Consider the following 27,131-nt stretch of genomic DNA (forward strand, 5'->3'; position numbering starts at 1 on the left):
TGTGTTGGAATTTTAAATTCTGTGGATTTATGAGGACTATTGACTGCTCCTCAGATCTCTGCATGGTAAATTGAGACAGCTAGCTAGGCTGTCCAATCTGAGTTTTCTCTCAACTATTTTGCAGCGGCTCTGTGCGGAGATTAGCACCACCCATGACGATTCTGATTGGTTTAAAGAAATGCCATTAAACCAGAGCACGTTTTCCTCCAATACCCTCCTTCACCACGCTTTGGAGGAGGGTCTGGCAAAACGATAGCCTACTATAGAAGCCATAGTCCATTTCACTGTTATTATACACATAAATCGGCTAATGTTTTCTAAATTGTTACTTTAACAAAAACAATTAATTACATGACACAACAATGACATAACACCCTCCCAGTTGCTACACTAGCCAATTCAGTTTACCGTGCCAGATATTTTATTTTGAAAGTAACAGCCGGATGTGTCGGTGCGTCATTCCGTTGACTTGACTGTAGTGTAACGCTATAGGCTGGAGGGAGGCAGCTGTTGCCGTTATTTTATCAGCCAGCTCCCATACATCAGCAGCTTCGCCCTCCCGTTAAAAAATATGAGTCTGTCAAAACCATCATAAACAAACGAAACTGAAAATAGATTTTAAAAAGTTAAATCAATGGTACAGAAAAGTAGTATGTCCAGGACGCCTTCGACCTCAACCCAGGAGATCCAAATGGACATGTTCGACCATCATCCACACACACAGGTAAGAAGCAAGGAGCAGCCACGGAAGCAAAGCAGAAATATAATGACAGCATTTTTTTTTAAAGACTGCGTAAACTATCGTGCATTTATTGTAAAGAAGCGTTTCGATGACGGGAAGCTGTTTCACTTCGGAAGATTAACAGGTTGTTCAGCAATTAAGTCGCCTATTTGCCTTTGGGAGACTAAAATGCTGATGTACGCTGCACTGATTCAAGTCTATATTTGATCTGATTTTAAGTAAGCAAAATGTGTTCTATGTTCTTTAGATTTAGATTTATAATTTCACCCTTGGCCTGTAGTTGTGTTGGTTTTAATAAGTGTCCATATGTGTGACCATATGTGAGGATATGATGTAACGCTTGTTACTTGTTGCTGTCCATTCATTGGGTCCTTGCGAAAACCACGCCTTTGTTTAATTAATCATTAATTAACTATGGAGATGATACACTAAATGTTGACCTGCTCCCGCTGGACGAGAGATTAATTTATTTGGATTTGCATGGATTAACAATGAATATGTGAAGTCTTAAGTTTTCAAAACTGAGATGAACAGTAATTGTAAAGTAATTAATTTGGTTTTTGGAGTCTTGTGTCTCACTTTAGAGCTGTTTTTCTATTTTCCGGAGAAAATATTCTCCAACACCTTCCTCTACCCTCAAAAATTCAACTTGGTGAAGTGATTTTTTTTCTCTCCTTCATTTACAATGTTATCCTTCAGCTTTCGATGGTGTCACTCTTTTTACGGCTACAAATAGGCTGTGGCTGTTGGGAAGTGGCATGATGTTGTGGGCATGTTTAGTCATAACAGTTTAAATGGTTAAAAAATAAATGGATGAGAATATCTAGAACAACACGCCCACACTAAGCTCCGTCAATTGTCTCTCTGGAGAAGAAGAAAAAAACACCTCACCACAGACTACCAACGCATCAAACCATGCCAAGTCCTGCTCTCTCCTTTTTACTCCCACTCCTCCCAGCTCCTTCTCATCTCTCTCTTCCCCCTAATTTCTCCAGATTCCTAATGCATCCACTTTGAATGTCCCACTATCTCCATCCTGCTCTCACTATCGCACCTCACCCTGTCTGTTTTTAGAAATCTTTATCTGCTGCGAGGCTGTGGTGAGAAACAGATGGACCCCCTCCTTGTGCTAGGCAGCGGGGAATGGTGTGTGTGCATTTGTGTGTGTGGCATCTCTGATCAATTAGATAGAAAGTTCATGCAGACCTGCAGCGGGTCATGCTGGTATATGCATTTATGACGCTGCTGTGGAGAGACAAGCAGAGAACAGAATTTCTAATATCCTGAAGGAGACGGTTTGAGTTTTCTACCACAGAAGAAGAAATGAACTGTTGGCCGAGAACTGATCCAAATTCAATGCCTGAGGGTGGCTTAGATTAAAGATCCTGTCTGTGTACTGCCATCAGATTGCATATCAGTATGGATCTCTGTGAGCACATGTATGACAAATCTCTGTGGGGAAAAGTGTAATGTGGTTTTTACATTTCAAGTTATGATATCGTGCACCCGGCCAGGCTCCAACCGCCACCCTTCACGCTCCCTGCTTTTGAGTTTAAAAACCCTGCTAACACACAACACCCTTTTTATCTACACTTAATCTGGGAGGATGATTAACAACAGGAAGCCTCCCCTCCCTACTTCCTCTGGCATTTCCCTGCCCTTTGCTGACAGAAACTCGCCCCATCATGGCACCGATCGTCGAGACCCTTTCTAAACACACACACCTACCTGCACCGACCGACATCACGTTTAATTTAATTGTGAACTTGTGACAGCAGAGCATATGTTTGCCTCCGCCACCATCACCAGAACATCCTTAAAAGAAATGCCATTATTTTAACAACCAATGTCTTATTTTAGTAATTTGGCTATGGTCTCAGCTTAATTGCTGAGATATCTGGTGGCACAGCAACATCTTCAGCAGGGTAAACATCCACAGTGTAATCATATTGTCTAAGTCACTTATTTGCAAATGAAAACTGAGAACTGTGAACATAAAAACGATTACTTAAACTCTCCATTTTCAGCATTCAGGATTTGCAGAGGTACTTCCTGGCTCAACTTTGAGCTTGAACATCATTCATTTTACTCTCTGTCACTTGTAAATAATTTGGTTTAGACTATATAGCTGAACTGGGGATTTGTTTACAACCTGTTTGATTGCTTGGTTGTGTTGCACACCCTCAGATCTGAGCAATTAAGATGGTTAGTGAGACCCCACAGAGCTTGGTGAGTTGTATATTCTTGTAAGTGTATCTGCAGCAGAATGGATTGTGATCAGAATGCGTGTCGACATCTGGAGGAGGTCTGGTTCCCATCAGATCTCAGCCAGGTGTTAATGTAATCTTTACATTTTTAGCTACATTCTTAATAATAGGTTCACAATTTTTCAAGTCTGTTTTAAAACAATATTTGGGGGCCTATGATAACATTGAAAGATAGGATGTTGCTTGCTGTAATCATATCTTCTGTACACACTGGCCGTCACTGTGAAATACCCCTTACTAATGCACTTTCAATATATGAAATGGGGGGGGAGGGATCCACAGGCAAAAATATATTCAGATGTTAATCTAAAACTTAAATGAGGCTTCAGCAGACTTATGGTCGTTTTAGTATAAAATTCCCTCTTTGTTTTTCTCTGTTGAGGTGCAATGGAGAGTTAGTATGGAGTTAGTAGTCTTGCATTGCCAGACCTATCTCCGCAGCACTGTGGAGTAAGATCTGGCTACACCACACATACATTCTTGGATAGGAGGAAAAAAAACGCTGTGGGTTGTTTGCGTTTCTTTAAATCAATCACAATCGTCTTGGGCGGGGATAAGCTCCGGACGCGGCGACGTTGGCTCTGCAAAATATTCTGGGAAGGAACTTGTTTAGGTGGAACATTTGACCAGCGTATTGCCCCGTATACTCCATAGCAATCCTCTCATATTGGTCCAAAAACATCTTAGATAGTAAATGCCGCAACATATTCTTTGTAAATCTTTACAATCCTTCCCCGAAAGAACCAAGCATGCCTGCCTTGTTGCACGTTTCAAATTTTCAGCATGTAGCTTGCTAGCTCGATGTTTATTGTTGTTTCCCAAATTGAACAGAGTTTGAGAACGGCAACACAAAGAGAGCAGAAGGCGAGGGACATCCGGCGTGTGAGCCATTCGCGGGATGTCAGGCAAATGTACTTCCGTTGATCCAGACTAGAGAGTTAGCAACACAAATATGGGTTTTGTACTTAAAAAAAGGCTATGACTAGTTAGACCTCATTTTAGTTTCAGAGAAATGGTTTAATACATTTTTGCACAGAACAAGGACTGTGGATTTTGTTCCCCATCACTTACCTTGAGCGCATTAGAAAGGGATCTCTTAATGGCCAGTATGAACAGGAGGAATGATTATATCCAGCATAAACAGTTTCAATATACATACAGGCACGTGATTATTTCTTTGAAAAACTGTAAAACCTATCCTTTTAAGAAGAAAATCCAACAAGTTGATAGGTTGTCCTCCTGCTGTCCCAAGCAAACCTTTAAAAAACATGCTTTCCTCTAACTCTCTAATTTGCATGTTGAAATCTGACCATAATAGATGCAGATGCAAGATAACAAGAATGGTTATTAGTACCAGGTGTAACAGCAAAAGCATGTTGTCATTAACTACAAAGTATATTGTGATATATGTGGTCGGAAATGTTGGCAAAAAGTTAGATTTATTTTTCCTTTAACATCATCAGAATCGTTTATGTTTAATGTACAGGGACATAAAATAACCAGTATCTTAGAGCACATCTCTACACAGTTATCAGAGCACATGGTATTTTCTAAAAAGCCATGATTCTTTAACAACTTTTTCTGGCCGTCTAGGAGGAAACATTTGCCTGCAGTGGCCATCTATTAGCATCAGTTGCATCTAATCCAGTGACCCATTCACATCTTTTCTTATGAAACGTTACCTCAAGTTCAACTTTAACATTAAAAGCCATTAACTATACTTGGAGAAGTTTGCAACACACAGTTAGTTTGCTGTGGATCATCCTGCTCTGTATTCATCCTATCCATCAGCAGCAAATCAAGCATGACACACAGGGCTAGATATATTATTTGTGCGCTACAGGAGGTTTAAAATAAATTCAAAGTCTATACAATTTTTACTTTTTTTAATCTGTTAAAATTGGAAACCTCTCGGCCTGCAATGTGTTTTTATGTTCGCATCAGTTGCCGCTGGTGTAACAGGTAATGTTTGTTTAAAGGCAGGCAGGACGGCGTCATTCATGTGAGGGTTTTAGCCTGCCCTGTCGTACATGATGTGACAGTGATAACAAAATACTGGGTTGAGGAGGGATCGCTGCTGGCAGGTTTGAAACAGCTGCTCGATTATATTCAGTGTTTACATAGGTGTGCAGGAGAGGATGTTTAGTGTGTGTGTGTGTGTGTGTGTGTGTGTGTGTGGGGTGTGTGTTTAGAGGGATATGGTTTACTAAGCAGCATACATAGACAGGTGTGTACTGTGTTAAATTAGCTCTTTTTGTGCAGTAACATGTATTTATTGATCAACATTCTGTATGTTAAACCTTCCATGTTTATTTCTTAGCCACCAGTTCCCTTTTGTCATGTTGAAAGAATAACACAGCCAATCTCCCTGAGATGAGCCTTCAACAAATGTGATTAGTCGGCATTGTGTAACTATGGCGATGTGGGCAGGGTGGGCTCATAATGCAATGTGTGGCCTCTGCCCAACCCGGATAGGCCATTTGCCAGGGGTCTGCCAATCAGATTACAAGGTCCCAGTTTGCATCAGTACATGAACAATGACAAGTAATGAAGGCTGTTTGGGACACACTGGACAAATTTACTCTGGTCGACTTCCTCTCCTGTCTGGGACGCTTGTGCTGCTTTATCTCTGGTTCCATCTGACTGCTTGATCATATTCAGAAGCTTTTACAAATACTATGCCAAATGTTAACTGCTGTCATGCTCCCCGGAAACAAGGTTTTCTACGAGATATGTCAAGTTAAGTTATTATGGAGCAACACAATTAAACTTTTTGTGTTTTTCTCTTTCCTTCCAAATCCTCCTCTCCCCTGCCCTCCAACCATCCCCTCCATTCTCAGGGAAAGTACGGCAAAAGGAAGAGCCGATTTAAGCGCTCGGATGGAAGCACCTCCTCTGACACCACCTCGAACAGCTTTGTCCGACAGGTAACATTTCACACTTAATCCTTCCTGCAGACCGCTAATCCAGGTACTAGACTGAGTCTCAGCTTCATTTCATTTAATGACAAATCATGAAAGTTTAATGGTGTCAAAGTGAGGTCTTTTAATGCTGGGAATTCAGCAGCTCCATATACTGTAGATAGTAGGCTAGTTTAATTATATTTTTTATTTTTTCTCTCTAATCCAACTTTTACAATTTATACATACAATCTTTGCATTAGGGTAGAGACGATTAGATGATAAATCGATTAGTCGATCAACATAAAAGTAATCATTTACAATTTAAATAATTGATAAATCATTGAAGTCATTTATCAAACACAAATCCAAAACGTTCACTATTTCCAGTTTAGAAAAATAAGGAGGAGTTATGGCTTCTTAAGTAAAGAAAAGTAATATAAATAGATTGAGTATATTTGTGTTTTGGACTGCTAATCGGACAAATGCATTTAGAAGACTTCACCTCTGGCTCTTAGAATTTGTGAATTTCTAAGACCAAACAAGTAATCAGTTTATCATAAAAAATAATCAGCCAATTATTTTCTCGAAGCTGATGACCATCATATACTGTTACTCGAGAATTAGCTCATTTTTTTCCTGCATAATTTGCATTATTAGTAGTAATTTGTATTTAAGTACAGTACTTGAGTAAATGTACTTAGTTTCAACCTAGTTTATCTGCTACTTTGCGGATTTTTCCGACGTAAAACCCATCCCGTCTGTAGGGGCTGTCTGTATTTTCTTGAAAGCCGTATCTTTCTCTCTTCACCTGTGTGTTTGTCACAGGCAGCCCACATACTGTACTGTATCTCACACACTGAAATGGCTTTGACAACATTCCTGGTAACAACAGTAAAACCATTGTGACTATATCTACACAGACTTATGGTCACAGAGTTGGAGCTGAGAGACATCAGCAGAGATTTCATCAGTGCTCTGATGGTAATTAAAAGTCCCCAGGTGTTAGACTCACCCCTACACTTCTCCCTCTGAACCTGACTCCACCCAGTTCCTAGGTGTAGATGCATTGATTGGCACTGTCAGAAGGAGCAAGTAAAACCTGTCAGTTGTCCAGCATATTTTTTTCCGGGTAAGAATGGGTCACGAATAGCCTGACATCGCTAGACCAAATTGCAAATGCGAGTTAGTCTGGAACCTCTCAGTTCATTTTTGATTTCAAAGTGTCATTATTAACGTCTGTAGACCAAAATGCCACTGGACACAATACGATAGACCTACAACCAATCAGAGCAACGAAAATATGAGGTAGCACTGAGTGACGGACAAATGTAATCAGACAGCGTGCAGAAATGAGCTGTGATGGTGTAGCATCAATATGTCTGGGAACGAGTGTTGTTTGAAAATAGTATTTCAACAGAAAGGTCCACATCAGTTGTTTTTGTAAATGCCTCAACGGCGCTCCTCTTTACTAAGCTATGTTAATGACCTCATCACATATTTTGCGTAAAGAGCAAAGGCTTGGCAAGTTGTCAGTCATCGTCTGAAACCCACCCCATATGAGATAAACGGTTGTGATTGGCCCGGAAATCTGCCTGAATGGGAGGGGAACCACACATGCTCGCAGATTTGTCTGGTTCCCAGGCTAGGTCAAGAAGCTTCTTTTTGTCAGACAAGAACACTTCCTTTCCTCGGGGGTTTAGGAGGCGGGGTTAAAGTATTACACGTTTGCGACCCGTACCGCAGGCCTGTCTGGACATGACATTTCTCAAAGCCACGCTGTGTGGCAGCTAAATGAGTCTCCCTTTTTCTATCTGACCTCTTCATTTGTGAGAGGAAATGATTTGCCCCGTACTGAATGACATTTACCTGTTCAGTACTGGTGTTGCTTGAGAAAAAAATTTAAGAAAAAATAAATCCCATCGCTGTTGGTGAACACAGGGAGCTGAACTCTCCCATGGTTTCTAAAGGTTAGCTGCATCCTCGCCTACACACATCACCCTACTCCACTGCCTCGTCCTTCATTAACTCTGTGACTCTGCTTGTGAAGGACCACGTGCACCGTAGCCTGCAGGTTATGCAGGATTCATAATCACTCACACTGTATAAGGAACTCATTACCCCGTAGTAAGGATGATTTAACGCTTCCTCAGATAAATTTCCTCCCCTGTCTCATGCTATTGCACAGCTTTTCATTCATTAAGGCTAGCAGTGGAAGGAGCTGGGATTTAAAACAGTTGAAATGCTGCATATAAACCAAAAATTGATTTAGTAACTAATGAAGTATCTATAAGTGTTTCTGAAACCATGGTACGATTTTAACAATTGGCTTTATTCACAGAAAAGGAAGCATGCAGGAACCCCATAGGTTTTTGTACATATAGCCTTTTTTAGCCTCCCCTTGAACAACTCAAAGCAGAGCCCTGTTTAGGCTTTACAGTCTCACACACACCTACGCGAGTGCAGTCTCACTCACCACACACACAAATACACGAGAGCCACAATCAGCCAACGGTAGAGCTGGCTGGTACACTCGGGCTGGTTTCCATGGCAACCGGGCCACTGAATCTCCCTCTGTGTGCAGGCACAGTGGGATGGAGAGACGAAGGAGAGGATGGGTTTGTGTGTGTGTGTGGAGTGCTGGTTTGTGTGTCGACTTTAACAAAAACACACTGAGACTGTCTGTCTCAATAGGTAACATGAATGCTGTTGTTCAGGAGGATGTGGTGGAAACTTGAAATTTTAGATTTTCCCTCTTAGAAATTGAATCTTGACAGCTAGAAGACTCATACTCAACAATGCAGCATTACAACACAAAAATCAAATCAGGGGCTGTCATGATGAACACATGACAGCTGTGTCCCAGCTCAGTGACTTGATTGAGAACCACAAAGGAGGGTTCTTCAGAAAGCATGAAGACGAGGCAGAAACGGCTGGACTCAATCAAACTAAAACTAGTTATTTCCTTGATACCCACATGTATATTACAAGATGCAACATTTCTCTTCAACACTTCATCAAAACACAATGGATAAGTAGATAAAATGTAATTATACAGCAATAACATAACTTCCATTTGCTGTAATCAACAATATATTCAGGCTAATGACATGTACAAACAGACAAGCAGAGTTTATGCTTGGCTGCCATTAATTAGACTCTGCAGCAGTTTTTTCAGTGGTCCACTTAATGTGATACATTTACCAGTGACTGTTAAATACGAAATTTTCACGATATTTCAAGAACCATTGAAGAAGTTACCAGTGAGCAGTGAATTATGGAATACTGAGTGTTGAAAAGTATATGCACGCTTCATTTGAGCAAATGAAAATGTCTAAAAAGGTTAAGGTGCCAACCATAATCTGCAACATGCACATGTAACCGCAACAGGACACTGCCAACCTAATTCAAATCAGTCTGTAGATCTTTGTTGCAAGTTGTTCCCCATCTTTCTCTACTGTAATCTTTCTACTAAAGGCTCAAATGCCACAAACACTGGCAGTTAAATAGATGTAGAATAAATACTAAGTGGTGTAATTTACAAGGTGTTTTCATTCTTATTGAAAACACAAACCTTTTTGCAGAAATTAAAAACCCTGTGGGGAATTTTAGAAATTGAACAACTTAAACTTGCACGCTTTATTGCAGTGACCAGATATTTTACCCATGGAACATTGACTTATTTCTATTACCAGAATACAAAAAAACATAATTTCAAGCCCCCTGCTGCTCCATAAACAAGATCATGTCTTGGCTTGGCTGCCATATGTGAAAGGTCTGGAGGGTTTAGATGCTGAGGAGAGACGGGCAGTCCTCCTGTCAGTCCTGACATATGAATCCCAGCAGAGTCCCAGTTGCTGCTGTGTCTGAATGCACAAAGAGCCAGTTGGTGCGTCTGTTCTCAGCTCTCTATTTATTCATTTTCCCCAGCTGACTGTGTTGTCATCAGCTACTAATACAAGAGCGGAGGAGGCGGTCAGGTGTGTGGCCATGGAGAAGCCCCTTTCATTGTGTCAGAGGTCTCCCTCTAGTGGACACACTGGGCCCCCAACACCACTACCAGCACTCCAACCCCACCTATATCTGCATGTAGACCACCCTCCTTTAGCCTTCTTATTTGTCCCTATTCCATGCAATTATGCTAATGTACATAGTATATGTTTTTAGTTTACAAGAAATAAATATTATGTTTTTATATATATATATTATATATATTATTATATTATATTAGTAGCTGACCATTTTGAATGCTTAGTTGGTAGATATGTACACATATTAATCACTCGTAGGGCTGGATGAAAATAATCTGATTCATTTATTTGAAAGGCAAGGCAAGGGCAAGGCAAGGCAAGGCTGAGAATGATCCAATATTGATTCTTAAAATCCAGAGAATGGTCTTTGCATTTGCGCTTTTTCAGATTAAAGTGTGTACATCTGGGCTAAAAGTTATGTGTTGACAGGAGTTACTTGTACGTGGTTCAGTTAGATTTTTAGATGTGTAACATGTCTACTTTTTTCCATAATGTTGTATGACACTTATAATCAGGTTAATAATAATAAACAGGTTGGTACAAAAAAGCCTGAGCCTGTCAGTGGCAAAAAGAAAGTGGCAGTTTTAGTGGACGGAAATTGATGATGCACATCTGCACATTGCAGCCCGGTTATCGGTTGTTGGTTTCAGCATTCTCGTTCGATACTGGACCAATTTCAAAGATTTTTGGTCACATTAGTCACTTAGACACCAGTGCATGGCAAATAGGGTTGAGGTTGAAAAAAAAATAAAACGAAATTACCCTTTAACAGACATTTAATTGATTAGTTGTTGACACTTGTTTGTTAAGGAGATATTATCTCTTGGTATGTGCAGCTGTGGAAGTGAACTGTGTGTGGATTGCACTTTATTCGGTCTGTCCCTGCCGTGTATCTAACGCCAGCTAGCCAGCTGTTGTCTGCAGGTATCACAACACAAACAGCAGATGAATTAATAAACAGACTTACAGTTTCTGCCCTGTATGTGCTCAAAGTGATGATTTAACATACATATATGCCATTTTTACATTTACCTTTCACACATGTCGTACACACAAGAGATTGTCTGGGTCAGACACATTCTCACTTACTGGAAATACTCAATTTGACACTGTCACAGAGCTGGATGTCTTGACTTTGTCTGACAATTTTGGCGTCTGCCCTTACCGATAGAAGTTCCCAAGTCTCATTGTCCCTCCAGTTAAACATTTTAATTTCCGTCTTCATTCGGACTTTCAGCTCAACCTGAGATTACATGGATTTTGAACTAGGGAGCTGGCAGAGTAAACACCGTCCGATTTCGGACTTAATAAATAAAATTGACTTGACTAACTGAATATAGAAGAAATTTAAGTCATTGGCCAGCTATTTTGGCTGACATTCTCCTCCCCTTCCGCTATCTCTGCTATTTATTTTGCAACCATCGCTGCAGAACAGAATTGAATCGATTCTGGACTTTGTGAATCTAAATCGTATTGAAGTGGGAGTGCCAACATCCAAAACCTAATCCCTCCTCCCCTTTTTCTGGAAGATAGACAGAGAGAGGGGCTGGGAAGAATGAGATCAGGACACAGGCCGAGAGGAATGAAGCAAAGAGAGAGAAAGGGGAGGGGGGTTTCCCTGGGCACTGCCCCAGCCCTGTCCAACGTCAGTCAGGGCATTGAATGGCTGACGGCTGCATACCAAGCCTCCTTCTGGGTCTCGGTGTGTTCATGTCCCTGTTTCTGCCCGGCCAGGGCTAAATATATTTCCCCAGTTTGCAAATGTAGCACAAGTCCTGCAACCCGACCCCCAGCCAGCTCCAGCTCCCTTCCTCTACACAAGGTTCACGTTCCTCTGGGTTGCGGAGGTGGGGTGGGCGTGTGTGTGTGTGTGTGTGTGTGTGTGTATGTGAAAGGGTTGGAGGTTAAGAGAGCTCTCTCCTAGTTTCACACATGCGGCACTCTCCTATCATACACACCACACACACATACATACACACACATACACTCACAAACACACACATGTACACTTCTGCACTTGTCAAGCTAACAGACAGATACTCACGCTAGTTACCACTATCTCTTTCACACACACACAAACACACACACGCACACACACACGTACATACACACACATACACACATAACTCTGTCTGTGGACTCCGGCATTGCCCGCTTGGTTTGCCGTGGTGTGGCGAGCGTGGCAAACGAGGTATGGAGAGGACCGAGAGGATTCAAAGGCCCGTCATGGTAAGAAGAATCTGGATAAGCTTTTTGCTGCGTCTGACTGAACTGGAAGCAGTTGATGTGTGAGTTTCTCTGTGAGCGTGTGGATCTGGATTGAGTTTTGAAAGTTCAGCACTTTCTGCTCTGAGACACAGTTTGACAGGAGAATATAACTTGCCCCCTGTGTCCTAATAGCACTGTATCTCCTGGTCTGCGGCTTTCTTTGCTCTTCTGAGTGTGATTCCATTTTGGGCTGGGCCACAGCTGCTGGAAAGGCGCTGTGTTTTTAATTAGACTTCCAGTCCCACCGGTTGCCTGTGCTGCTATGTGCACTGCCTGCCCGGCCGTCCCACCACCGTGGCCATTTCAGGGGGCTTCTTTCACTGCTGTCCCCTTGTCCCAAACAGGCCGGAGCTGGATCTTCATTTAGCTTCTTATTGCACTTGGCTGTACTTCTTCACAATTTTTCTTCACAAGTTTTCTGTTGTTGGCTTTCCATTATTTTTGCAATCTTTGCATTTAAGTCCAATTACATTTTTTTTTTTATTTTCAGTGGAATCATATCGTGATGATTAGGGCTGAAAATAGCAACTGTTTCAATTATTGATTAGTTGAATCTGTCAGTTGTTTTGCCACTAACCCGTCATCTATAAAGTATTGGAAAAGAATAAAAAAATCCAGTCCAAGGTGATGTCTTCAAATTGCTCGGTGTATCTCACTTAACAGTTGAAAACCCAAAGATATTGATTTTATAATGACAGAAAAACAGATAAAAGTAGCAAATTCTCACATTTTAAAAGCTGGAATCAGTGAACACATTTTTTTATTTATAAATTGCCTTGAACAATCAATTGATTATTAATTTGTTGACTTATCGACTGTTGATTAATCGAGTAATCAGTTCAGCAGATGATATGAGTATATCACCATATTGTTTTACAAAATTCTGTTGCCCAATTTAAACCAAATTAGTTGTTGGAGTTTCTATGAAGTGTCTGATGTAATACATAACAATTGAACAGTTCGCTGCATTGATCATCACTTCCATCATTTCTTTTTCGGGCTGGAACCTATTTATTTGTTGTTTTCATTATCGATTAATCTGCCAATTATGTTCTCCATAAACTAGTCTCTAAAATGTCACAAAAAAATATCCATTACACTTTTTCCCAGAACCCAAAATGAAGTTTCCTGTTTTGGTCCAACCAACAGTCCTAAACCTAAAGAGTTGCAGTTTATTATCATGGAAGACTAAGAAAACCAACAAATTCTCACATTTAAGAAGCTGGAACCTCAATGTTTCGCAAATCATGCCCAGCCCTAATCGTGACTTAAATAGAAAATATTGTGATTTCAACCATATCTCCCCTTATTTTGTTGCTGAATTGTATTTTTAATTTAGGGGGATTGACTAAAAAAGAATCCCTTAAGAGCTGCTTGTTATTTGAGTCTCCCTTTTGCTTGTTTGTGAAAATGGGGATATCTGGTGAGTTCAGTCCATGACTCATCTTTTTCTCCACACTGTCCAGTTGGTTGCCATGACGCTGCTGTGACAAAAAAAAAGGAGTATGGCCATTTACCGCCACCGGCCATTAGTTTCTGGCAAGAAATCTGTCCATTGTGATTCCTCCTTTTGTCCATCTGCCTGTTTTGTGAGACGTATTTCCTCCTTTCTTCCCTCTTTATTCCAGTTTTCATACTTGTCTTCACTGTGCTAATCTCACTCTGGATGTGATGTGAATACACAGTGTAGCTTGAAGCTCAACTGATAATGCATTATGGTTGGCTCTCAGCTGTCTGGGATGAGATGTGTTCTTCTTCTTCTCTGAAATATTTGATTACAGGGGCCCGAGGAGACTCAGAGATAAAGCAGATAGGAAAATTATATTTAATTTTCTCAGCTTTTATTTTCACATCAACTGAGCTGATAAGTATGAATGTATTTTTATCTGTTTAATTATCATGGCAGGGGTTTGCAGTATGTGTTAGCTCTCAGATGGTAATCACTTCTTAGTCATACATTGTGAAGTCTGACAACACCTGCTGCGATGTTCCTGTTGTTCATGGCAGTGGCAGATTAAAATCTTTGACCTCTGCCCTGTTATCTGACATAGAAACAGGAAGACACAGAGGGGATCATTTCCTTTGTTTTTATAACAACCTTAAAGAGGAGGATAGTAGTCAAGAGGATGATAGTAGTCAAATTGTCATGCTGGTTTAGTATTTTCATAAGCGTTTTTATGCAGCTGTAGGTGCAAATCCACATCCAACTCCCTTTTTTTTCTTGATCCCTTTACAAAGTTGCCATTGCATCAGAAGAGACAATGTTAATCATTATTCAAAGCGCTTGTCTTTTGCAGGCACGCCCTCAATCCTTACTCCATTACCCCCACCCTCCACTCTGTTGCGGTCTTTTCTCCCCCCTCCATTTATTCAATATCAATGCTAAGGAGGTGTACATTTATCATAGTGGCAGCCACTGTGCAGAAAATGGAGATGAAACACAGTGGGTTCAATTTAAGGATAATTACTGAGCTTCATCTCCTGCATCTTTCTTGTATTTTACCCTTTGTTAACCTCCTGTGGTCTGTGACAATGCAGTAGTCTGGATATTACCAAATAGATGTAGAAAAGCTGAAGTCTTGTTAGAAAAAACATGGGTATTTCCCTTTGAAAAAACTCCCTAAAGGCCATAATGTTTTGTTTGATGTAGGTATTGCTGTGTTCTCTTCCAGGTTATTGACCAGCCTTTGGCCTCACAGCTGTGACACACAACATGAGAAAACCATTGATCACCTGTTGAAAGCTTTTATGCAATTTCCCCGAGGCTGATTTCCCTTCAGAGTATTTGATTTATTATAGACAGTAGTGGAAGAAATACTCAGATCTTTTACTTAAGTAAAAGTAGCAATACTGCAGTGTTAAAAATACTCTTTCACAAGTAAACGTCCTCCATTCAAAATCGTACTTGAGTAAAATAACAAAAGTATTAGCATCAAAATATACTTAAAATAACAAAAAATAATTATGCAGAATGACCCATTTCAGAATAATATATATTATATTCTTTGATTATAATTATTGATGCATTAATGTGTACATCACTTTAATGTTACAGCTGGTAAAGGTAGAGCTCATTTTAATTACTTTATATACTGCTGGGAAGTTTAACATATATAATATAATAATATAATAATGTATTAGCTGATTGTATTTTGTATTGCCGAGATGAAGTGGAGTAGAAGTATAAAGTACCATAACATGGAAATACTCAGGTAGAGTACCTCAAAATTGTACTTCAGTACAGTACTTGAGTAAATGTACTTAGTTACATTTGGCCACTGACTATTGATTCCTATATCTTCTTTCTATCTCCTTCCTGGTGCAGCTCTCATTGGCTGCCTGGTAATAAGCTGCAGAGATGGTTACTATGACACTGCTGGGGTCACTGCCAATAGGAAAGCAGCTCCGCCATCAGGTGGCCTGTAGCTATTTTGAACAGGAGCTGTATGTGAAGTGAAGCAACCAGCTAAATTAGAGACACAACCCAATGAGGGAAGGAAGGAGAGTGACAGAAATGAAAATGTGGAGGAAATGTGTTGTTGCTCACTACGTTGAGTGCTGTCTATCAACACGTTCTCAAAGGGTTTCAGGGGAGAAAGGGTGCTGAGAAGTTATTGATCAGGCATGATTTTGTCTCTCCCCCTTGTTCACATGCACCTCTTTTCATATACAATATTGACTTTTGTGTCTGTGCTCATCAATCCAGCAATACTTCTCCGTCTCTTCTTGCCCTGACTGTCTTTTTTTCCCTCTGGTTGTATGTGACGTAAATCAACTGGATGAGTGACTCACAGACACAAGCATTTGTCCACACACACATTTACATCACATATACACAAAGAGTAATCCCTCCCCGTCTCTCTCACTCTACATTTTGCTGCAAAACCGACTTAGTGGGTAGATTGGTCCCAGGTTGTTTTAGACGTCATTTCAGTTGTTTTTTTCTTCCAAAAACATCCCCGTGGGTTCCCCATCAAGGTGTGTCACTCAGTCGGTGCTCTATGTTGGGATGCACTTGTATGGTTTAGAAGATGACTCACAGCTGGTAAGTGGGGGCAGCCGTTATTGTCCTCATTAGATGCTGAATGCCACTCACAGGATCATTCCTCCTACCTGAGTGGGATGCGGACACGCCGCCACGAGCGTTTGAGTTGGAGTAAATGAAACAGGAATTGGGAATGGTTTATGAATGCCTGAGGACACGAGGAATAGCTAGCCATCACCTTGGCAACAGGAATTGTCTACATGTATTGTGCTATTGCCAAGTCACAGAGCGCTTCAATACAACAGGTGGCTGAGCTTGAATCAACATTTGTGTTTGTCGTTTCAATTGAAATCATACAGAGACAAATGGATGGTAATCCAAGGTGTAGAGGAGCATTCATCACACGTAAATGAATGTGAAAACACGCTGACACACCAAGCAGATGATTCACTCTTCAACATATGGCCAGTTTTTCTCTCTGGATATATTTAGACCTTCAGGGTTACTTGGTTTGAAATGTTTCTCTTGAGGAATTACACCAAGGACTCTTCCACTGATTTCTTTTCATTATCTTTTTTATTTATTTTTTAAAGAACATCATTTGGGCATTTTTCTTTTATGCAATAGTTGGCTGCTGAAATGGAGACAGGAAAAAGGGGGAGAGAGCGATATGACCTGCAGCAAAGGCCCTGCCAAAATTGAAGCAGGGATGTTGCCGTTATATGGTATACATCGTAACCACAAGGCCACCGAGACATCTCACATTTCTTTTCATCTTTAAAATAAGAAACATTAGCATACAAACCAACTGAAATGACAGCAAGTTGGCAGCAAGAAGCCAAGAGTTCAGAGTAGGGCTGGCTATCAAATCTCTACTTAAAAGAGTACGCCACTGATTTAGTATTGCATCAAATGCGTGCTATGATTCTTAGGTATGTTTACTTATCCTTTCATCAGATGTGTCTTGATCTAAATCAGGAAGTTTTTCTGATTTAAGATTGTATTCTCTGATTTTATTTACCACTGATGCACTAAGTAGTTTGGCATATTTTGCGAAATGAAAAAAAAGAGAGAATTAAAACGTGTTTATATTAATTCATATTCCAAGCTTAGGTATCCAAGACTGTATCGTTTTGGTATCAGCACCGATACTCGGCTATCATGTTGGCACAGATACCGAAACATTTCAAACAATACGCAGCCCTAGTCCAGTGATATTTGTCTGGACGTCACGGAGTGCACTCTTTGTGTTGTCTGACTACACATGTGCATCATCTTTACATATGGTGTATGTCATCTTTGCGCATTTTCACCTCTATTTTAAAAGCCCACACCTAGTGACTCACTTCTCCTGCCTGGCACATTCAGCTGTCCACATTCTTGTCAGCACCTCCTACAAAGCGCCAGGCAGCCTGTCAGCTGGAGGAGAAAAAAAAACAGCAAAGAAGAGAATAAGTGGGATTGTTATATAAGTTGAACACTCAAACACTTCAGAAGTTCAGGCTGCCTCCCTCACTGCACTGCTCAGCTCTGCTGAACAGTACAGTAGGCCAGTGCCGCAGGCTCACAGGAGGCTCGGGTTTTTATTGTGGTATGGGTGTATGGATGAGGGTCAGCAGGAGAGAGTCAAGTTACCGTGCATGAGTGGTGGATGTGTTGGAAACTGTAGCCACTTCATGAGAAATTTTTATCCCTCCTAATATTATAAACAGTCCTCGGGCCATTTTTCTCTCCTCTCTACCTCTCTTTCTGTCCCTACTTGACACACCCACACACTGAATCCGTTGTACCTGTGCAAAAAGACTTAACACCTCGGCCTCACTGGAGCTGCAGTGGAAATGTCGGCCTATCATGCATCCTCTCCACCTCAAATTACACAGCGTCAGCTTCCATGCAATATGAAGGCCAAGCCCCCTTTTGTGTCTATGTAGGTTACACTTCTCAAAGCAGTCTTGACATTTTGACTGCAAATAAATTGCAAAGGGAGAGCCACAACCATTCTTTTTCACACTTAAGACAAGTGGATTTGAAACAAGACAGAAAAGGACAGGAGAACATCGGGAAAACCTAAAGATGAACAAAGTCGGTTTTGACAGCAGACATTCAAACATATACCCAGACACCATTGAGTTTATCCTGCAATTTCACTTGGTCTACTCCTGTTTTTCCTTCTTCCAAGGGTTCATTCATGGATATGTTGTCCTTTTCCCCTCCTCACCTTTATGTAAAGTTGTCATTCATTTCAGGGCTCGGCAGACTCTTACACCAGCCGGCCGTCGGACTCAGACGTGTCCCTGGAGGAGGACCCTGAGGCCCTGAGGAAGGAGGCCGACAGACAGGCCCTAGCAACACTCGAGAAAGCTAAGGTCAGAGATCAACGGTTGTAACTCTATCCATCAGTGTTGGTTTGATAGTCATCATTGTTGCATAATCTTGTTTCGACACTGGTAAACCTCTTCATCAGTGTCTAGGGGACACTGAACTCAGTGTTCGGTGGTCTTATTGAACCACCGTCTGTATGCTAATATGTGTCTTTCCCATCACTGCTCCAGACCAAACCGGTGGCGTTTGCTGTGCGGACAAATGTCGGTTACAACCCCGGCCCCAGTGATGACGTTCCTGTGCAGGGCATGGCCATATCTTTCGAAGCCAAAGACTTCTTGCACATTAAAGAGGTACAAACTTCCCAGACACTCCATCGAGCTCCTGGCCATACATACACACCTAAAAATGGAGCACATTTTGGTTCTTTAAAGTACATTTTTCACACAGAAATGTTCAGAGAAGTTTCTGTAGTTTACTGTACAAATGTGTACCAATTCAGCCTGAATTCAAGGTAAATCAAACTGACTGCGGGTCATGGATGGTGTATGGAACAAAAGACCAACTGTTGGTCTTGGAGATTCGAACAGTTGGCAGTGATGGTGGGATTATATTTTATTGCAACTCACTGCACTGTCTACTTTTGTCTAAACCGTACCCAGGCCATGAGTGGGAGTTAGCACTAACAAGAGCTGCAGTGCAAGGAGAATTGAGTGACCCAAATTTGATAGAATGGGGGGGAAGTAAACTAATAAAAAGAGCGCTCTAATTTTCTCAATATATTATATTTTGGTCACTTAGAGTACATAAATAGTGTTAGGAGCTATTGTCTGACATCTTAATGATATAAAATGTAATTTTCTCTGCACTCATTAAGAACTGGAAATGATTGAGCAGGAAAATGCTGATGTATCATTTGTTACTGATGCCTGTCTGTATGCAGAAATACAACAATGACTGGTGGATAGGACGTCTGGTGAAGGAGGGCTGTGAGGTGGGCTTCATCCCCAGCCCGGTCAAACTGGAGAACACCCGTCAACTGCAGGAGCAGAGGATGAGACAAAACCGACTCAGCTCCAGGTAACCATGAAAACCCCTCACAGTCAGCAGCTACAGTATTAGCATTACAAACGCGACCCTGCTTTTTAAACCAGGTCAGACCTGAGTCACACTTCACCCACCAGGCAATGTAAAACCTCCTAAAATAGACAAAAGCCCTACCGTGAGTCACTGTATTCCTCTACAGTACATCTACAGTATGTGTGTATAGAGTGTGTGTGTGTGTGTGTGTGTGTGTGTGTGTGTGTGTGTGTGTCTCTGTAGTCTCTGTTCCACTGTTTATTTTGATAATTCAACATGTTTTATTAAAAGAAATCAATACTACAATAATCAGGGTGATGGGATTTCAATATACAATTTGCAGCACAAGCACTCTGACAATTTTGCATATAATCAGCTGCTTATTCATGTTTTTCCTTAGTACTTCACATTTTATTACCAGAAGGTCACAACATCACCTTGTTCACTGTAACAATTGCTTGATTATGGCTGAAAATATAAGTAAATCAGTTTAAACAACAGCTGTTTTTTTGTATTTTTGGTAAAAAGAAGTACAAAAATACAGGTGATGAGCACTATGTACTCAGTGTTGAGTACAGCTACCGTATCGTCTTTCTTTCACCATGCAATAAGTCGTGCCTGTTTTCTCCATTACAGTAAATCTGGAGGAAGCTCTAGTCTGGACGTTGCCACGGGAACCCGCAGGCCTACACCACCTGGCACAGGTGAGGTCAAGGGGGTCTCCCTATCAACTGTCAAAATAATGACTTTGTGCCTGTTTGTGTGGGCGGGTTTGTGCAACTCCGACGAGAGAGAGAGAGAGAGAGAGAGAAAAGCGAGATGAGACGGCTTGTTAGTCAGGCACGATGATGAATCACGGCACGTCTCAGTGGGTTGCTGTGTGAAGTGAGAGAGGTCTTAGGAGGTCTGTCATTAGCACACAGAACGGGACTGAAATAAAGCTGAGAATGGATTGCACTCATTAAACTCAATACGTATGTCTGGCTTGTGTGTGTGCATCGCCAGGACGACGCAGAGAGAGCAGGAGAGATGGAAGTGCAAACATGGGAAAAATACTCAGACTAAAAGGGCTTTTCTTAATCAAATAGATCCACTGAACTGAACTCAGTACCTGTAGAAACCACATCTGTCTAGTACACCTAGTACATCCTAAGTGGCTTATCTGACTTAAAGCAAGAGTTTGACATTTTGGGAAACACGCTTATTTGCCTCCTGGTGAGAGATGATCGATACCATTGTCATACCTGTAGCTTAGCACGGACAGGGGGAAACACCTGGGTCTCTTCAAAGGTAACAGAATCCACCAATCAGAACCTCTAAAGCTCACTAATTAAAATGCTACATCTCGTTTGTTTAATCTGTACAAAAAACATAGTGTATACACGTTTTTACACGTACAGATTAAATCAACGCAATATAATGTGTTAATTAGTGAGCTTCAGGGATGCTAGTAGGCAGATTTTGTTACCGTTTGACAGAGCCAGGTTAGTTGTTTCCCCCCGTTTCTAGTCTTTGTGCTAAGCTAAGCTAACCAGCTGTAGCCTCATATTTAACGTACAGGTAGAATGGTAGTAGATTGGTATCAATCTTCTCAACTCTAGGAAGCAAAAAAGCATATTTCCTGAAAACCCAAATTATTCCTTTAAAACAAGACACCTGCCAAGATACCTGTCAGCCTTGTCTGACCCCCCCTCCCCCATCCATGACAACCACACCTCCATCAATAATCCCAACATACTGAATTCCAACCCCCAGCTTTCCTCTCAGCTTGATTCCCTCTTTCCTATCTACTACTTTGCTCCAGTTTCCTCTGCAGCCCATCCTTTACACATCTACACTTCAAGTTTTGTTGCTTTCTCGTCACACTGAACCCACTCTCTGTTCATGGTATTATACCCTACATCTGTGCCTTGTTTCATAATAATCTGGTGTTTTCTTTTTTTAAACTCTTGTCAATGTTTCCAGTTTAAATCATACTATGTCACCCTTATTTGATCTCAGTCTATGCAATCTCTTGCAATTTCCTTCATGCCTCTTTCTGGGTACATCTCACATTCTTACTTCTATTTACTCTTCCCCCTTTTGCTTTTCCTCTTCTCTCATCCTCTTTTGCTTTACCTTGTCTTGCTCTCTCCTCTTTCACTTCCTGTTCTTCTTCCTTGTGTGTTCTCCTCTTGTCCCTCTCTCTGCATCGCCCCCCCCCCCCATCAGCTCACGTGGACATGTCCACTGTGGCCTATGACGTTGACCCCCTCGACCTGGATGCTGAGGAGCCCCCTGAGTCCCAGGGTGACCCTCGCTCCTCCAAGGGCATGTCAGGCAGCGTAACATCACCTCAGGCCAACGCCCACCGACTGCCCTTCTTTAAGAAGGTAACATTAGGGGCCCTCGCTTACCTCGCCAGCCTCCCTCCTCCTGCATTTGTCCCTTACTCCTCCAGGATGTGGTCAGGGCTAATATCGCCTTCCCCTCTCACTAACTACTCACAACTGACTACTGTAGCTCCTGAATCTAACAGTTTGGCCCCTTAGGTTCTGTTCACGACGATTACGCTGAGATATGTTTGGATGTTTGTTTCTTTGCTTGTCGGCTGGCAAGAGACCTTGAACAAACTGAAATGGCTGCACACAAGTCTGAATCTATTATAACCACAGTGGAGGCAGTCAGTGTAAACTCTCTTAATCAATTAACAGCTCCTCTCCCCACTAATCCCAACCTGTCAATAACTAAATGTGCTCTTGTGTTTTGTGCTTTTTTTTGTCTCTTCTGGCTTTTGTGTGGAATGATGCTGTAGGTGGTCCAGCTAAACAGAAACAGAAGGCGGTGAGTGTGGTTCGTTCTCAGGACTAACCTCTAACATTTCAGTTCTTACTCCTCATCCTTTGTGTCTCACATTTTCCTTCTTGTGGCTGTAAGAAATCAGTCTGAAGAATATTTTCTAGCACCCTTTAATGCTTCCAGGGACACATTGAAGCAAAACAAATATTCACAGGATAATTTGTAAATCACAGTGACGCCTCTGTCAGAACTTGTATTGCAGCTGTCAGTGTTCAGATGCAGGTTCAGATCCATCCCAGACCCTGTTAGTCAGAGTGTTACAGTAATACATCTTGACATGCTTTCATTTGCATTTGTGACGGATAATTTGAGTGGCAGTAATCAGCTGTTTTTATGCTTTTCAGCACAATTTGAATCGCATGTTAAGGCTCCAATAGTTATCATAGCTTTATGTCAATATTAAGATATTAAGTTAAAAAATGACTTACTAAGTTTTCATAATTACATGCCAACTACACTCATGTTCATCTCATTGAGACAAATGTTTTTCTATATTTACCTGGAACAAAGTCCTAACAACAAGTTTTTTAAATCTAATTTAGGACATTTAACTTTATATTTCCTTTATGTAAACAGGACAAATGTGACTCACAAAATCTCAGAATTAGCATTTTGTAACACTATGACTGTAATGACCGTAATATTGGATATTTGCACAGCATTATCTAGATACCTATATATATCAATAATATTTAACCAAAATCACAATTGAGTCAAATGTTTTTCAATGTTTACCTGGAAGAAAATCCTATAATGTTAAAAAAAGAAGTCTAGTAGTATTTTAGAAGGATCTGATTGTACAGAGGGACAATACACTGTAATAAATAAACTATTTTCCAGATCTACAGTATATTATGTACACCATCCTCCCTGTTACTCACCACACTAAATTGTGCTCATGTTATTCAAATCCAATGAGCACCATTGTTATGTTCAGTGCTCCAGCTCTGCCCCTTTAGAGATAAGAGCTATTTGGAAATTTTTGAAGTGTGTATTTTTAGCCGCTGTGAATACAAATGAAGTGAAATGAGCTTCCGTTGCTCTGCTTTATGTAATGTAATGTAGTGGAGCAGGGCACTCCAGCACTATCTCCTGCTTTAAGTGCTGCACAGCACACACGGAGGAGGGGGAGTGCTTGGAATATAGATCTGAAAAAAATACATCCAATTTCAATGTTCACAAAGTATATAGGACGTGTGACGGTTTTCACGCAATTCTCATAAAAATTCTAATAAACAGACTGTTTCTAAAGAGGACAAATGCTTTTGAAGTCCTTATAGATGAATCATTCCTTTTATGATTCATAAAGTACAAATAAGCCTCAAGCTCATGCGTTGCAATATGGATTGTGTTAGTGTGTGGGTGTACTATATACGTCTTCATTTTTAGTGTAAATGGCTTAAAGAATGCCACAGACTGCAGTATGTACAGGGCTCTATGTATTCAGTTTTTATTTCTTTAAAAAAACACTGTTTATGTAAATCATTGAATATGGCTGGAAATAGAATAAAGAAAACAAATCACGGAAACATAGAGACAAAACACTGGGTTCCATGTTTATTAGTGTAAATGGCTTGGATAAAGGTGTGACAGAGATTTGTGCATTAAAAACTTTGTACTTATTGTAAATTTCCAGCATAAATGGATACAGTTGGAATTAATGAATGTCTCAAAATAACAAAAAAAAACATTGAAGCACAAATGTAAAAAAGTGCTGATGCATAACAAAAAGAGAAAAGTGTGAAGTATGCCGCCTGTGTTAGAGCAGCAGCTTAGTCACAAGAGCTATCCTGACACTCTACCATCTGGTTTAATTATGGACACTTTAATTATGTGAGACTGCACACTAAGAAATAGAAGCAAGGGTTTCCAGTGAGAAATGTAGCCCTGCCTCCGAAAATTCATAGGCAGTCAATAAAATGAATGGACTCCAGCGTCTGAAACTTACCATCCTTCAATTTGACCGCTCACAGAGTGGAGGAGAGGGCTTTTGCGTTAATGTTGATTTATGCAAGCCTTTACTTCTGTGTGAGCTTTGTGGAACTGTTTTGAGTGTACGTTCAGAAGCAACATGACAACCTTACTTACCCCAGTGTTTGGCTTTTCCTGGCTCAGATGGAGCATGTCCCCCCCTATGACGTGGTTCCCTCCATGAGACCCATCATCCTAGTCGGGCCGTCACTTAAAGGATATGAGGTAAGGAGGAAAAAATTAGCAACATGTGCTTGTTTTACATCTAATTCCACTTCCATAGTTTGTTGTCTTAACGCCTGATGTTTCGTCTGTAGGTGACAGACATGATGCAGAAAGCGCTCTTTGACTTTCTAAAACACAAGTTTGAGGGCAGGTAAGAGTGAGATCATCTGCTATGCATAGCCATAACCATGTACTGTAGTCTCTGCTTTAACTGGTTTCTGTTTACTAACCCCGGTACCGACTGGTGTACTGGATATCCGTTTCAGGATATCCATCACACGGGTGACAGCGGACATCTCCCTGGCCAAACGTTCAGTCCTCAACAACCCTAGCAAACACACCATCATTGAGCGCTCCAGTACTCGCTCCAGTTTGGGTAAGACGACATACAGCCACTTCAGATATGCACAAACCACAACCAAAGAAAACTGCTGGTAACTCTACAGTTATAAGACCGTACTGAGACTCTTATTTTGTTATTTGGCAGATAGTACAGTACTGTATTAAAACAATACTGCTGTGGAGAGCAAGCTAATGGAAAACATTTCATCACGTCATGTCGCTAAACATCCATTTAAATATGTTTTGCTATGTGTGTTTCATATCTTTATTATTTTAATTGTGTTTCTTTCTTATTAGATATATAGATGGATAGATAGATAGATAGATAGATAGATAGATAGATAGATAGATAGTCATTGTAGTCCTTTTCGTAGAATAAATTCCTCGTTGGTTTTGGGGGTTTTATGAATTTGTTGACAATAAGGAAAACGTAGAATATTATCATATCTATTTTTTGTACTTTTAGCTGCTGCTTGGTTTGCAAACCAAAATTCTCAAAATGAAACATGTTTGGAATTCCACATACAAAAAAAACTGTAAAAGTTAAGCCGTAAAATGGCGTTTTTGCGATGTACAGGTGTTAAAGGAGCAGTGTGTAGGATTTTGGGGGATCTATTGGCAGAAATGGAATATAATATTCATAATTACTTTTTCATTATATCACCTGAAACTAAGAATCGTGTTTTCCTTAGCTTAGAATGAGCCCTTCATATCTACATAGGGAACAGGTCCTCTTCCACGGAGCCCGCCATGTTGCTCCACCATGTTTCTACGGTAGCCCAGAACGGACATCACTGGCCCTAGACCGGGGGTTTGCACGTTTTTGCATTACCCAAAGGTAGGGTTGGGTATCACTTAAAAAAATTATGATACCAGTACCGTTAAAGTGATACCGATACCAATAGAGTACTTAATTTGATACCTTTTTTTCCCCGATATTTAAATCCCATCATGTGAATGGAAGCATTCAGTTGCGTAAAATGCCACCATCACTTCTTCCTTTTCAAATTATTTTTACACAAATACATTTTAAGTGTTCAAATGCACTTGACTTCACCACACCACAGACTGTATGGGTTGTAGCTGTTGTGGGAGTGGACCAATCACACGTTGCATTAAATCAAAGAACGCTGGCGTGATTGGCTGAGAGCAAAACCTCACAAATAGTGTTTCTTTTCCAGATCTGGGTACAAAAAGGATAGAACGCAGATATCATTTGATACTACTCGATACTAGGTTATGTTGGTCATTAGCTTAAAGGTATTGAGTACCGATACACAACCCTACCTGAAGGCCACTGTAGGTTCTACTACACACTTTTTAAAAGGGAGGGGTGAGGGAAGGGGTATTCAGTTTGGCTGCAATCTGCAACCTCACAGCTAGATGCCACCAAATTCTACACACTGCTCCTTTAAGACAATGAAAGAACTATAGAAAAGCACTTGGATATTTTGTAATTTGGACTCTGTCAGCCAAAATCTTTGTGATAACATATGATTCATCTTTACAAATGGGAAGAATCTGAGGGTTGTCTGGATTTTTGGATACAGAATTGCAAATTATATTTTTTACATTCTGTAGTTCTATGTTGGAGACCATGTAGGTACCGTTGTACATCATCCAAAGAAAGTGTTGAGTTTTTCCCCCTTTTATACCTGCTTTGACTGTCTGATCTGGCCTCTTCTCTCTTTCTTCATCCTGTCTTTCCTGCCCTTCACCCACCAATCCTTCCTTCTCTCCCACTTCCCATCTTCTTCTTCTTCTTCTTCTTCTTCTTCTTTTTTTTCTTCTTCTTCTTCTTCCACTTTATATTGATTCAGACGTACTGGGTATGTATGCTCTTCTTGCACCAAAATAATGAAGCCTCTCTCCTTCTTCACCCTCCCCTTTTCTTCTCACTATATTCACTATCTGCTCATACATCGTTTGTCATTCCCGTCTGCTTGCCTGTAAGTTTCTCTGTTCCTCATACGTCTGTGTGACAGGCTGTAGTCTTGAACTAAAAGCAAATACAGTAATTACAAAGCGGAAGAGATCTGTGGGAGGGCAGCAGGGCAGCTGGTGTCTGCACTAAACTGTGATTGGGAATGAGCAAAGATGGAAGCCAGTACTTTCCATCATGATCTCGCCCTTTAGTGACCTACGTATAATGCTGTCCAT

The 27,131-nt window shown here is 40.8% G+C and overlaps 1 protein-coding gene across 6 annotated transcripts in view; it reads left to right on the forward strand.

Moving 5' to 3' along the window:
* Positions 1–506: 506 nt before the first annotated feature.
* The window catches only part of cacnb1 (calcium channel, voltage-dependent, beta 1 subunit), a 31,943-nt gene continuing 5,318 nt past the window's right edge, over positions 507–27,131 (forward strand). The window contains exons 1-11 of one of the 6 annotated variants that reach the window (XM_028598850.1): positions 507–724; positions 5,850–5,936; positions 18,440–18,559; positions 18,746–18,868; positions 19,459–19,595; positions 20,232–20,299; positions 21,807–21,967; positions 24,549–24,629; positions 24,722–24,780; positions 24,896–25,005; positions 26,792–26,800. In XM_028598850.1, coding sequence (XP_028454651.1) covers positions 635–724; positions 5,850–5,936; positions 18,440–18,559; positions 18,746–18,868; positions 19,459–19,595; positions 20,232–20,299; positions 21,807–21,967; positions 24,549–24,629; positions 24,722–24,780; positions 24,896–25,005; positions 26,792–26,800 — 1,045 coding nt within the window. In that variant the 5' untranslated portion in view covers positions 507–634. Of the gene's footprint in view, positions 725–5,849; positions 5,937–11,807; positions 12,170–18,423; positions 18,560–18,745; positions 18,869–19,458; positions 19,596–20,231; positions 20,300–21,806; positions 21,968–22,389; positions 22,419–24,548; positions 24,630–24,721; positions 24,781–24,895; positions 25,006–26,791; positions 26,801–27,131 lie in introns of those variants that run through there. The other 5 variants (XM_028598853.1, XM_028598852.1, XM_028598851.1 and 2 more) reach the window with 5 other exon arrangements.

The sequence above is a fragment of the Perca flavescens genome, chromosome 15 (assembly GCF_004354835.1).
Source record: "Perca flavescens isolate YP-PL-M2 chromosome 15, PFLA_1.0, whole genome shotgun sequence".
NCBI lineage: Eukaryota > Metazoa > Chordata > Actinopteri > Perciformes > Percidae > Perca > Perca flavescens.